This window comes from Diadema antillarum, unplaced genomic scaffold (assembly GCF_040938485.1).
Source record: "Diadema antillarum isolate AM-2024a unplaced genomic scaffold, OU_Dant_1.0 seq00000157_RagTag, whole genome shotgun sequence".
NCBI classification, from domain to species: domain Eukaryota; kingdom Metazoa; phylum Echinodermata; class Echinoidea; order Diadematoida; family Diadematidae; genus Diadema; species Diadema antillarum.
Window position 1 is genome coordinate 530,954 of NW_027271229.1, and position 15,357 is coordinate 546,310.

At 36.9% G+C, this 15,357-nt stretch overlaps 1 protein-coding gene across 1 annotated transcript in view; it reads right to left on the reverse strand.

The window, feature by feature from the left end:
* LOC139727868 (uncharacterized) overlaps positions 1–13,169 on the reverse strand; it is a 189,834-nt gene extending 176,665 nt beyond the window's left edge. Inside the window, exon 1 of the mRNA XM_071638838.1 lies at positions 12,902–13,169. Within this exon, the coding sequence (XP_071494939.1) occupies positions 12,902–12,974 (73 nt within the window). The 5' untranslated portion in view covers positions 12,975–13,169. The remainder of the gene's footprint in view (positions 1–12,901) is intronic.
* Positions 13,170–15,357: the final 2,188 nt, after the last annotated feature.

Here is a 15,357-nt window from a genome sequence, read left to right on the forward strand (position 1 = left end):
CACCACTGGCACTGGCGCCTGTAGCAGTGCTAGTGGTGCGTGTAGTAGCCTTGGCGTGCGCAGACTCTTTTTCGAACAATAAGGTCTTGTCGCAACTAAAATGGCCTGTAAAATTTTATTGATACCACAATTTCGAATCACGTACTACCTAGGGGTGTTCCAGAGAGTCCAACCGACCACCCTATGCAGTCAAACCTTTTCTGCGGGGTGGGTTGAACGAAGTCATTTTTTCTGGGTCCCTGCGCCTAGACTAATTATCTTTCTATTGATGTATAGCTCGTAAAGAAAATGTATGATTTCGATAGTAAAAAGTTGCATGGAAACCCGGTTTCGTTTTTTCTGGGACACGCTGTATATACAAAGTTGTCTTTACTATCTTGATTTATCTGTTTGCTTTGAAACTTGTGATATGAAAACAGTCTCAGTTATGTTATTGTAACAAATCTAATGAATAATGTAATGCTTTATCAAAAAGAAAGTAAATGAAAGATTAAGTCTTCTTATGAGAAGATGAGCAATATGTGAACATGTTTTTGACTACCAACATTTATATACTTTATGTGTCATGTTGTATTTCTTTCAAGCAAAAGGTTTGATTGCAGTTAGACTCATTTATCCTTCACCACAATTACTCTTGAAATTGGCTTAAGTTCTAGCATTATTTTAAAGTCAATGTGACACTGTGATATTGTGACAAACTGTCACTGTCACTGCGTATCCAAAGGGGGGCGCAACCGGCGCACGCCCCTCCCCCCATTATTTTTCGTTAAAAACAAAAGAAATAAAAAGACAAAATGAAATGAAACCCGGAAGAGGCACCAGAAATATTAGTCACGCCCCCCCCCCCCCCCTTTACAGAATTCCTGGATCCGCCCCTGAATGTAGTTCTTTCGTCTTCTGCTTTTCAGTCAGCTTGAGTGTCTAAAGCTTCTTCTATCTTTATTCACCGGTAACCTTATTCATAACAATATTTTTCCCTCTCACTAAAGATGACAGGAATAGAGACAGATGTTTCTTACAGCGAATCGTCATGATGGTGGAATTTCCCAAACTTTTGGAATTCTTCAGCAGCACCTGACAATAGTAACTACCCTCATCTGCCACCTCCAAGCTGCTGATGACGAGGCTGAAGTTTTTGTCGATGTCGAACCGTTCCTCCAAGCTAAACAATTCTCCATCGACGAATTCAGCCTTTGCCGTCCTCTGCTGCTGATCTGATATTTTCTCCTTAACCCACTGCACAACGAGAGGCTTCTCTTTGATGTCGCATGGCAATAGGATGTCTTCTCCTTTCCAACCTTGAACGTTGGGGGCAGTACCTACCACTGACGCTAGACGGCAGAAATTTGAGTTCGCGTGATTGTATGCATGCATTGAACTTCGTACATATAGCCTTCTACTCTAAACTTTTTGCATGCATGATGCCTATCTTTTTGCCATCCCCCCCCCCCCCCCCGAAAATGGGGGAAGTGCAGCAGGGATGAGATTGTTGCTCTATCATCATTACTTTTATTTTGATGCCTAAGTTTGTCTGGTATAACTAGCGAAAAGTTGAAGAGTTTGTTTGCAAAAACCGATAAGTCCATTTTTGAAGATTTTGAAGTACGGCCTTTGTCATAAAGTACAAAATAATACCTTTTAAATGATATATTGGTCACTACATACAAAGGTATATTTTTGAAGTTATGGTCAAAAGAAGCAAAAATTTTCTAATTATTCTCTTTATTTTTCTTGACCTTTAATAGCAAATATCTCCATTTGGCAAATATGGACTTATCGGTTTTTGCAAACAAACTCTTCAGTTGTTCACTCAATATCCTTCTTACGCTTGCAATCATGTAAATGTAAAGATAACACGAAACAAAAAATACAGATGAGAAAATTCTTCCCCTTATATAACTTAAAGTTTACAACTTTGGATGAGTTGAGTCTTATTTTTAAGGTGAAGTTAAATCATTTTTGCCCGAAAGAACGGAAAATGATAGGTAATTTCAGCTTAAATCAAGATAATCTATGCTGTCCTAATGAGCCTATATTAAAATTTGTTCTTTTTCCTATTGTATTAAGGTGATCATAAAGGTAAGATTGGAGTATAATACGACACAAATGACGTCATAAGCACATGGTCATTATACCATTCTACTCTTGCACGTTTTGAAATCAACCAACAGTTTCCTTTATAAAAATTCAAAATATTTTCCGGAAAAAAAAATTGTGACGTTATTGAAATGGTAACAGGTAAGTCCTAATTAAAGTCAATAATGTATCAATTCTCCGTTGAAAAACCATAAATGTTTACCTGAAAATCATTAAACAACATTTTGCTCTTATTCTTCCCCTTGTAATTATTAGCAGCTTATGCTTATAATAGTAACCCTTTAAGGAATGCCCCTTCTTCCCACATTCTTGCTCCCAAACATGGTAAACAAGTAACTTTAAATAGATTGCTGTGGACTTAAATCTAGGACTGATACTTGGGGCCCATTTTATATAACTTGTCACCAGTGACAACTGGCACATTTCTGTGACAAATTTGCTCTCAGTCAATCAGATGCGAGGATTTCAGTAGCTTGTCACATCTATGACAACTTGTTACTGATGACAAGTTTTATGAAACGAGCCCTAAAGCGGGGTTCCCACTATCACGATTGGCGCCACGATTGAAATCATGGTCTTAATCGTGAATGAATTGTGGTGATCTTATCAAATCTTATCAGATATTGACGTCAGTCGTGGCAATCGCATTAATCGTAGAAAAATTTTGGACGGTTCAAAAATTTTCTACGATTAACACGATTAATTGTTGATCGTGATCATCGCATCAGGTTGTCTTGGATCGTATCAAAACGCAGCAAATCTCATCTAATCGTATTTCTTAATCGTGTTGATCGGGATCGACTTTTTCACTTCCCTCCTAATTATATTTATTCTTCTTTTTTTTATAATCGCCCTTATTTTGCTCCAAGATCGTACATATTTTGTATTCCGCGAGTATTAGATATTTTTATACATATTATTATTACTATACATTGTTTTACCATAACACAGACGCACAAAAACGGAGTTCCCAGTAATAAATTTGGGGTAATTTTTTTAACGAAAAAATAGCAGAACTAAAATGACTGTGGTATGTCTGCACGTATTGACTAAGGTCAGTATAAAAATGAGAATGATTTCCTGAATCGTGCATGAGTGAGCACACATCAAAGGCAAATTTGATTACTTTTTAGAACTATACTATAGTAATTGTTGTTGTTGGGTTGTTTGTTTGGTTGTTGGTTGTTGTTGTTGCTTTTTTTTGGGGGGGGGGGGTAAAGTATTGTTTCTTGTGTATTGTATATACTTAGCCAAATTTTTTGGCTCACACTGATCCCATATTTTATCGCCTAAAAACCCTAAAGGCCCATGATATACATTCATATTTAACTGCTATATTTATGTACAAATACATTCGAAATTTATTACCATTTTTCCATAATGCCCTAGTTACTAATGATCATATTCACTCATACCCTACCCGTCGTTCCCATGATTTTCATTTAAGTAATCCAAAGCTTTTACTTGCTCAAAAGTCGATTAGACATCACGGTCCGGATACATGGAACACTCTTCCTGAAGAGTTGAAACAGTGTGCCTCCTTGTTTTCATTCAAAGCAAACTTAAAGAAGCATATTTTATCACAGTATACTTCAAATACGAATTAAGCCCGAATAATTTATATGACTTATGTTGGTCTCCCGATAGTAGCAACATCGTAAGTCATTCCCTCTTCCAGCAAACCAATTGTATCATTCCAAATCCCAGCCTATCTGCCCCTGTGCACTCTCAAGCACTCGCACGCACATTCACCACCTTCACACATCAGAGTTTATTTTCCCCTGCTATCCTCGCAGCAGAATTTGTATTGTTTACCAATTTACCTACCTACCTTTTCCTCGGGCCGGCCATCTTTTCAAGCAATGCTTACAATGGCGGCCCTCTGCATTATCATTTCCTAAATATAATATTGTTATTGTAATCCCAGCTGCATAGACATGCATACTGTAATATCATTAATTTCCTTTTATATCATTGTTTATGCAAGTCAAACGACTCTGTTTCAAATATACTTTGTATATTTCCCATGTTCACGATTATTCAGTTTATGTACAATGTATATTGATTTGCAGAAAATAAAGTATCTATCAAACAAACTTATCAATCGCTGTTGTTGTTTCATCATCCATCATTTGACCCCTTCACATCTATTGTAACAATTTTTATGTTTTGTTTTTGTGTGGTTTGGTTTTTAGAGGAAAATAGCTGTGTCTACTCTCATAAAACTGCAAAATCCATTTAGTTTAAGATTGTTGTCAGATAATGCAGCCAAGATCTAGCAGCCCATGTCAAGTGAGCATAAGAAAGAGTAGTTGTGTCTTCATTGAGTAAGCATGTACACTTTAAAGATGGAGCAAAATCTACAAAACTGTACATTTGATATTGAATAGGGGAGGGCTGGCAAAATTTGAATCCTAAAATAACACCACTGAAACATTCACCGGAAGCAGAATGTTTCTCATACCCCACAAAAACTTTTGTGACTTTTGAAAAGTGACCATTGTCACTCATACATGACTACAAAGATCACTGTCATTTTTCACATAGAGGTTAGTTAACAAGTGTAACAATACCCCTGCGAAATAATTTTGCTTCAAACTTATCTTGTTTTAAAAAGTGACATTAGGGGAGTTACTCTTCTGTTGTGTGTATATCGGTTTTGTTAAGCACTGTTAAAAAACTATTTATCAAGCTAAACCCACTAAACTTTCAATACCCCATTAGATAACGATATTTTGAAATAGAAAGGCATATATGGGTGAGAATTTTGAACGGTGTACACTTGCAAATTTTCGCACCTTATGACATTCTTTCCCTTAGAACACGCCAGGATGCAATTATAAGAAACCAGATTTTTTCATATCATCTCAAAGACTTGTAAATTTCCTTTCAGGAAATATATGGTTTGGTTGACTTTTGCCTGATATTTTTCATTTGACAAGGACTTAAAGCGTAAAAATACGGTAAAAAACGCTATTTTCACAATAATTTTTGCTTTTCAAACTAATGATGTGCATTTTTAATCGTACGTGGCATCTAATATCTATTCATGTTCTGGATCTGACATATCATGGGTATGAACCACAAAATTCTAAGAACTTTATGAGCACGTATAAAATTACAGAGAACAATTGAAATATCAAAGTCCTAAGCAGACGAACGTCCGTGATGCTTTTATTTCTATCACTGCTGCAAATTCTACTTTGATATCCCAACTGTAATGTATACGAAAATTTGGTGTTCCACCTCATGAACATATCCTGCAAAAATTGTACGTCTGCTGGCTGTATATGGGACGTAATATTCTTTTATGCAAAATTATACTCAGTTTTCGTCACGGACGTGCTTCCGCTATTTTCTAATAAAGATCGTATCCCATTAAACGTTATTGGCGATATTGTTCTGAGTCGTAATCAACTAAGATCTAGCTACACGATAATATGTTTGTTTTGAGTTCTGTCCATCCTTTGCCAAATAGGAACCGAAATTATATTTTTAGACGAACCTCCGAGGAAAAAAGAACGTCCGTCATGATTAAAACGTTTTCGATTGGGCCACCATCTTGCTTTGATGGCGAAGGTGCATTTTACCTTTGGCTCTCTAGCCGAGGAGCTGCATGTCATTTTTGGAGCGGACTGAGGTTCGTCCGCAGTTCTTGGACCATGCAATTCATCGAAAACCAAGCAAATAATAAATATTTTCTCTGAAAATTCACCTCCTGATCCCCCTCTGAGCAAATACATATGTTGTAAGGATGCCAAATTTCTTATAATTTGCAATGACAATACCCTTTCAAGTTTTTGAAAGAGTTAGGAAGGCTAGGCACTCTCTGCCGATTAGTTATCCGTCCTGGAACATGACCCTAGTAGTAGAACGAACGTCCGTGACAATTCCAGCGAACGTCCGTGACGTATGCAATCCCTCCGATAGGGATAACTTGTCCCGACAGTGTCCTGTATTCTTTAAAACGTTTGGCTCCAATAGCGACAAATAAAGTTTTACAAAGTAAACAATGAGTTTAGAGCAGTAGTTAAGTGATCATGATGAACAAACAGTTGAAAATTTACTCACAATTTTTCGCTTGTTTTCCCTCTAATTATACAAAAGCAGCTAAACACTGAAAACAAAGTTATAGGAAAATGGAATTTGATGTAATCTGTCATTTCTGTGCATTTAAATTTCTTTCTAATGAGGATCTGGAGACAATTTGTACTGTTACAGGTTCTGAAAGTTTCGCTCACGGATGTTCTGTCCGAGAAAGGAAATTTCTGATAATTACAAATATATCACTGCACATAAAGTTAATGTTAGTTGAAAATATCACCAAATCGCCGAGCCGCTCATACCCAAAAGTGAATAACGTTCAGCACTCAATTTACCTGTAATAACAAACGGCAAACGTTTTGGTCACGGATGTTCGTTGGTAGAATAAGTCAATGGATTATATAGTAGGAGAAAGAGGATCAGTGCCACTTTTCAGTGACAGGTGCTCCAAGTGTTTATCTTTTGAGTATGGTAGCTGCCGTCTCAAACAGAACACATCCAGTTTTGGTCTCCCTAACGGACGTTCGCTGTAATTGTCACGATACATTAAATGCCTTAATTCATTCTTATTTTTCTCTTCATGACGATTTTTTTCTCATTCCCTTAATAGCCTGAACATGCTGCGACCTAAGAGAAAACAAAAACAAACCAAAACAAACCAAAACAAATCCGAAAAGTGCTACGTAATCACATGCAGGATAATGACGGAAGAAGTCTGTAATGGGCATGTGTTGAATAAGAAACGGAAAAGTTTCAAAAGGACGTGAAAGCAGTTGAATGAAAATGACTGAGAAACAGAGAAGGGCTCAAGCTCCAACACACAGTAAAAAAAGAATTGCCAGTGCACACCCGTTGTACCAAATTCCTCTGGAGAAGTTTTTGTTCGTTTGTTTATGTTTTGTATTCATCGAAATGCCGTCACAAGCGAAAATAATGCAGTATACAATTATTGTCTGATGAAAACAAACAAATCCTCCGCTTATCATCACCTGGTGTTGTTTTATACTCATCAATGAAAATCAATGTTCATTTGAAATTCTTTCCAAGATTCTTTTTTTTTTCATTTTACATTTAAGAGACAGAAAGACCGTCAATTTGTTTGTGCTTTTGTGCTTACTTTGAAAACACATGTTCAAAAAAGTAATGATTAAGAATAGGTTTAAGGTTGCACTTTGATACGTTCGCTCTTCCAAAGATTCGTTACTCCGATGTCCAAAGGTTTGTTATTCCGAAAATGAAAAAAAAAAGTTTGTAGTTAGTTAAGGAGGTTTGTTATTAAAAATATTCTTATTCCAAAAGTTTGTTAGTCTAAAAAAATAAATATTAAGGATCATTATTTTTAGGTCCGTTCTTCTAAAAGTGGAATGGGCCTGATATTCGTTCAGGTGAAAACGGTTATTATGAGGTTTTGAAATTTGGAGGATTTTAGTTGTTACCTTGTTTCTCCACATTTGGATAAGCGAACATGATTTTTCATGTTCCAATTAATAAACCTTTCGATTAACCTTCGGAGATTCCTATCATTTACCGAATAAAAAAGCTTTATAATTATACGAACTCTATCAATTTTCGTATTGACAAACTGTATGAATAAAGAGCCTCCGAAATGACGCGCTACAAAATGTTTGTTATAACAAACCATATTGTATAATATCGAAGTCACAAACATCCATCCAAGTTATATGGACTTATTGTGTCTTGTTATGACGAAGTATCGAACCTATTATCATTTCTGACTAATGTAATAACACAAATTCTCCTCGGTAACAGTGTGTAACACAGGGAGCAAACACAGAGGGATTTCTTCCGAACGTATATATTCGTTTGCCCTCCCCAGCTTAACTTCGTATTTCTATAACGGAGCACATTTCTGTTGTTTTTCTATGTTAATTCTTTGTCATAATTTTAGCTGTGACCATGTTCATTTTAGGCAAACTTTGCATTGTAGACTTTAGATAACAAATTTAGGACCTGAATCTTTACTTCATGATAACGAAATTGTGATAAATATATTCGTTCTCAAGGATGGACTACGTCACTGAGATTACACGTACATTTGTACGTTCATTTACGAGAGGTGCAAAAATTGTTTTCTTTGATTCCTCAGTATGAGAAGATAAACAAGCTTATATGATTGAGAATTGGTAATATCTATTTAGGATTTTGCATACGAGTTTGTTTTCGACATGAAATTGCGGTTTGTTGTGAGTAGAATGCGTTTCCAACTCAAGAGAGCTGCATTGTTCACTATCTTGTTTGTTCCGAACGTCCGTGAGCTACATGCGAACCTCCGTGATGAAAACTATGCTATGTTTGTTGGGTTATAGAGACTGCCTAGATCAGATACATCTTAAAAAGGTATGTTATTATTTGGGAGTGAGGATTAAAGTGTGGGATAGTGAAAAAAAGAGGTCAAAATATTGAGTTTCTGTAAAATGCGCGTAAAGTGGAGAAAGTGTTTAGCGGAAGAGCAATATTTCAACAGAAACGACGAATTTAGTTAAATCATCAGTTTTCTACCATTACGTACAGGTTAAGAGTACAAGCTTAATATTCTGCAAGCACGTACACATGTCCCTTAAGATATTTCGTTAGGATTTTGAACTGAATCAGATCTTTGCAAACTATGTTAAATGGTATTAAAATGTATGTGCAGTACTATTCCTGACGGACGTTCGCTGCTCTAGACATGGTAAACTTCAGCGGTGAATAAAAACTTGTTCCTCTGGGAAAATCCTGGTATAATTGGGTTCATATTAAAGCTTGATTTATACTCTCTCAGGTAAGATGAATGATTTCGAGAATGTCCTACTTTTTTAATTTTGCCTTGTTTTGGCTCAATTGTACATCGTTCCAAATTCTGACCCATATACGTACTATGCGAATATGAAATCAAACACATAAGCAATACTATTAAGTTCGGTCAACTTTCTCATACTGAGCCTATGACACATAATAATGTCAGCATTCAAAGAGATCCAATCCTCTTTTTAAGCTTCCATTTCATCATATTTTCTTCATGTGTTTCAAAGGAAGGCGAAAACATTTGTCTTTATCTTTTTTTTTTTTTTGGGGGGGGGGGGGGGGAGGGGGCAATGACTTGATCTTGCGTATGCAGGTATTTTTGTTTGTTTTTTTTTTTTTGGGGGGGGGGGGGTGCTGAGACCGAGCATGTCGATTCAATAATCTTTAGGTTGAATTAGAGGAGGGAATTTCTGACGTTGTGGCTGGCCTAGGCGCTGCTTTCTCTCTGATGATAACGTAATCGTCATTCGCAATATTGCAAAGGTCACGTTGTCGTCATCCTCAGTCAACCCTTGTCATCATCAATGGTTGTGGATAAATAGGCCTAATCACTCTTCAGAAGTTATAGAAATAATGAAAGACATTGTCAGTCGGACTATAATATTCCCATTCGGGTCCAATCGCGCCTTAAATCTAGTCACTTTTGATCCCGATCGTGAAAGATATCGTATAACAGCCCGCATTGCTTCGCGGTATTCGTACTGGAACGTATCAGAACACAGCTGCACGCACCAGATCGGGGATCCCGATCGTAATGATCGTGTTAGATCGAAGCCAATCGTAGACTCAATCGGGACAATCCTATCGGGTCATATTTGAATCGGAGACCACATCGTGACAGATGGTATTGCTTGAAATAGACCAATCGTGACCATATCGCATCCCAGCGAGTCAATACGTGTTGGTACGCTTGGATGCGATATGGTCACGATTGGTCTATTTCAAGCGAAACGATCTGTCACGATCTGGTCTGCCTTTCAAACACGATCTGACAGAATTGTCCTGATTGAGTTCACGATTGGTACCGATCAAACATGACCATTACGACCAGGATCCCCGATCTGGTATGTGCAGCAACGTACTGATACGTTCCAATACGAATACCGCGAACCAATACGGGCTGCTAAGATAAGATACGATATCTTTTACGTTGGGATCAGAAGCGACCCCCATTTAAGGCGCGATTGGACCCGAATGGGAATATTATAGTCCGGCTGACGATGGATTTCATTGTTTCCCTTAAATTATGCAGAGTGATTAGGCCTATTAATTTTATCCACAACCATCGATGATGGCAAGGCTTGACATGTTGACGATGATGACAACGTAACCTTTGCAGTATTGCTAATGACGATTATGTTATCAGAGAGAAAGCAGCACCCAGGCCAGCCATAACCTCAGATATTCCCTCGCTAATATTAAACGTAAAGAAAGTAATAGATTATTGAATCGACATGCTCACCCTCCCCCCTCACAAAAAAATGAAATAACGCACCCAAATACATAAGATCAGATGATTGCCCCTCTGCCCCAGAAAAAAACAAACAGTAAGACAAAATGACCTTTCTCTCCAATACATGAAGAAAATAATTGTATGATGAAATGGAAGCTAAGAAAGAGGATGGAATCATTTTTGAATGTTATGTAACAAAGTATTATGTGTTATATACGCTCGATATAAGAAAGTTGGCCGAATAGATAGTATTGCTTTATGTGTTCGATTTCATATTCGCAAAGTGTATGTATCATATGTGACACTGCACCTCAAAACAAACAAAAAGTCGCCAGACATGCTTTTTTAGTTATGACCATATTCTGAAAGAGCAGACTTTAAGCTTTAAAATGATGTATAACTCAAATCAAATGGACTCTCCCAGCCTATCTAAATATTGGAAAGAAAGCACAAACTCAGGAAAAGTGTGAACTGAGAAAAGAGGCTCTGAAGTACAGTGTCTATTCAAGCGCTTAATCTTTCCCAAACCGTGCTGGCTGTGCGATGAATGGGACAAAAAACAGGAAGTAAACCACCAGAGTAACAACAATGAAGGGATTATCAGATTAAACTGAAATTAAGCATGCCTCATTAACACATTCTGTCCATAATTAATGCCAACTTTCACAGCAGTAGCACTATCCTTTCAAAAGTTATTAGAGTTGAAAGTGAAGAGTGTGGACAAGGTTTTTTTTTCAGAAATGAAAAAGGGAGTCTGAAGACACACCTAATCACACTATTCTATCAAAAATGTTCGAGATAAACTGCTAAAAAACACACTTTCCTGCCCGTTTTATGATACCAAATTTTAGCATAATGTAAAAGAAGACCTGCTCTTTCAGAAAATATGAAAAAGTCAAGTTCGGCTAGGTTGACCCATTTCACTTGTCTTCAGTCCTCACGCAAAATCAGTGTGTGCGACTTTATGTTCGTTTTGAGGTGCACGGTCACATAATATGCCTTTTTTATCTAAAAATGTCGTTATCTCATGGGTTACTAAAAGTTTGCTTTATTCGGCTTGATTTAGTGTTTTACTTAACAATGTTTAACATGACTGATACACACACATAACAGAAAGGTGACTCCCTAATCAAAGTGATGTCACTTTTTAACAAAAAAGGAGGTTACGCAAAACTATTTCGCAGGGGTACATTGCTACACTTATTGAATAACTAACTGTGCAAAATAATAAGAGTGATCTTCATTGTCATAATCATACGAGTGATCTTGCATGCACGTCAATGGTCACTCCTACATTTGCAGTAATAATGAGAGTTGAAAATAACCATTTTCCTCTAAATTTATGCTCTACCAAACATACAAAAAAGACATTGAAAAGTGTCAAAATAGATGTAAAGGGGTCAAACGATGGCTGATGAAACAACAACTCTTAATTACGATGTACAACACACAAACAGCAGGATACTGCACCCCCCCAAAAAAAAATACTCTGTAATATATTTTTAAAAATTAACCATTTGCCTTTGATATGTATCCATTCAAGCACAATTCATTAGATTATTCTCATCTTTGTACTGACGTTAGTCAATACGTGCAGACATACAACTGCCATTTTATTTTTGCTCATTTTTTTGTTTTCGTTACAAAAGTTATCCCATATCCTGTTTTGTGTGTCTGTATAATGGTAATAGCAACTCATTAATAAAAACATCATTAACATAATGTATGAAAACATCTAAAAATCTGTAATACAACTTTCATTTTATGAAATCATAAAAAAAATGATTTTGATAATGTACCTTAGAAATTACGACAATTAAATCCCACACCGACATACAATTTACCGTTTGGAAATAATAATCTAAATATGCAGGCTACCACCTATCAGAATACAAAATGAATCAATTTATGAGTAATATAAGGGCAAATGGGCAAAAAAAAAAAATAATGATAAGCGGAAGTGAAGTGAAAAAGTCGATCCCGATCAACACGATTAAGAAGCACGATTAGATGAGATTTGCTGCGTTTGGATACGATCCGATGCGATGATCACGATCAAAAACTAATCGTGTTAATCGTAGAAAAAATTTGAACCGTCCAAAATTTTCCTACGATTAACGCGATTGCCACGATTGACCTTAAGATCTGATACAATTTGATAAGACCATCACGCTTGCTGCACGATTAAGACCACGATTTCAATCGTGGCGCCAATCGTGATAGTGGGAACCCCGCTTTAAGTAAGAATTGAAGTGGAGACGCTCATTGTTCAAATTGAATTCGATACATTGAACTAAATAAACTTTATTATTCAGGTCTAAAACACGAGGGTTGTGTTTTTATTTGGCTGAATTTCAAACGGTTTAAGTGAAAGTGTTTTGAGACATTCTCAGAATGTTGTAATTTTCTTGACGGATCTGTCGCTTTGAACCAACTCATATTGGTAATTACTCGGCAACGATTAAATTATGTACAGGTTTACGAAAACAAAGTTGCACTTACCTTTTATATTTTGGTCACAGAACATAGTAGCAGTCAGTGTCAAAAGGAAAAAGAGGTCGTATACTCTATCCATCGCTGGTAGTCTGAGAGACTGGGATGATTTATAGAGAATAAGTTGAATACACGTTTGGATTGTAACGTCCTAAAACACTGTCAGGCAATCACAATAATCATATCAAAGAAAAGAGAAAATTGTGGAAAACATCTCAAGTAACAAACCCTTGCGGGACAAAAAGAATTTGTCTCTGAGCGCGTGGAAGTAAATGCTACGCTCCTGCCCGCGACACAGCCGTTTGCTTGCTATTCTTTAGCTGTTACAATTTTCATATTTCCAAATTATGTAGCATACAACATTATGTTGGCATTGTTTGTTCGTTGGAGACATAGTCCAAGGTTCAATGAGGAGTAAACTTGCTTGTTTGCTCGTATCGTGTTTGATAATGATTTCCAGACAGAGCGTACAAACTCTTATTTGGCCTTTTCTTTCTGCTTTATTTTCCCGCGGCCAAAGGGCAACCTGAAGGTAATTACGGAGTGCTACCTGTACAACAGAATTGGAGAATGATCATTCAGTCTTCATATCAGTGCGTTACCGACATCAGCTGTAGTTATAATGAAGTGTCAGTTGAGATAACTGCTACGGCAGGCACCATCTTGTTTCCTGTGTATAATTCCCGTTAAGAGCACGTTACAAATTTTGGTACTTATGAGTGGTGTACGTCACAAGCTCGGCACCCATGAGTGATGCAGCTCAATTGTCAAACAGAAAACAAACTCGACACTCAAGTGTATGAGCCCCACGAGCTATATAATACAAAAGCTATACACTACGCAAATAAAGACCAAGAGTTTAGACGCTATGGAAATAAGGCCCACAGAATAGGACACGAGTTAGACATTACATCTTAGAATTTACGTAGAAGAGTCTAGCTCATTGGTCTGTTTGACCTGTGTCTAGCTTGTGACCTGAATGAGTCTGAGGATGTATGACTCGTGGGTGTATCACTCATGGATCCTTTTCTTTTGAATGTTTAGCTCGCCTGCCGTATAGTATGAATGATATGATTAAAGGCTTGAATAGACAGAAAGACCCTGGCATTAAGAGTCTCTTTTCTCGGTTCACACTTTTCCAGAATGTGTGCTTTCTTTCCAATATTTAGATAGGTTAGGAGAGTCCATTTCAATTGAGCTATATACAGTTTTAAAGCTTAGAATCTGCTCTTTTAGAATCTGCCTGTAACTTAAAATACATGTCTGGCGATTTTTTATTTGTTTTGTGATGCAGGATCACATACATAATATGTCTATAAGGCGTATTCTGATCTTCATCTGAATGCATTGAAGAAATACTGTCATGAAATGAAACAGGGAACCAGGTCCTGGCTTTCACATTGATGAAAATAATTGACGAGTTTTTTTCGCAAAAACCGATAAGTCCATTTTTGAAGATTTTGAAGTGCTGTCTCTGTCGTAAAGTACAAAATAATACCTTTTAAATAATATATTGGTCACTACATACAAAGGTAAATATTTGAAGTTATGGTCAAAAGAAGCAAAAAATGTTCGTATTATTCTCTTCATTCTTCTTGACTTTTAATCGCAAATATCTCCATTTTGCAAATATGGACTTATCGGTTTTTGCAAACAAACTCTTCAGTTATTATAATGCAAAATCTTGACAGTATAAGTGCCACGTTCACACATCCAACTCAGTCGACGGCGTGCCAACTTCGCATATTCTGCTCAAATCCAAAAACCCGCCCATACAATTTTCATCAAAGCAAAGCTTGGTATTTTTTTAACAGCTTTGCTCACTGAATATCCAGCCTAATTGAAATCTATAATAATTAGAGGCTATAGATTTGAAAAACAGAATGTTTTTCTCAAAGCACGACTACGTTAGTTAATCAGAATATAGTGGGGCACGGGGGGTTTCCACCATTGCACATAGAGATTTAATGTAATATTTAATGCCTCATCAATTCTTCCTTATTTTGGCAAGCTCTACGATAGTAGTGTCTTTGGTAGAATTATCATAATATTTTCTTTACGTGCTCATATCGCTATAAAAGAAAGAAATGGACGACAACATATTAAAAAAAATGAAAAGCACAACATGTAGCTTCCAGTTAGTGCTGGTGTTGTTCATGTAATCTCCCAAACAACTGTGTTAAATTGACAGATACAACAGTACGACGCAGTGTTTCTTTGGTGATCGCGTTATAACTGCGCGGCGGGGAAAAGAAAATGAAAAAAGAAGCACGTATTTTGCGACACGGATTGTCGCCCCTACACGAATTGTCGCCTCCTGCTCGGGGCGACAATCCGTGACGGGCGTTGGCGGCACGGATTGTCGCCCGCCCTCGAAGCACATTTTGCTGGGTAATATCGTTCTGGACATAATCATTGAAATACTAACACATAACTTACATTGCTACATCCATGCAAACATGCCA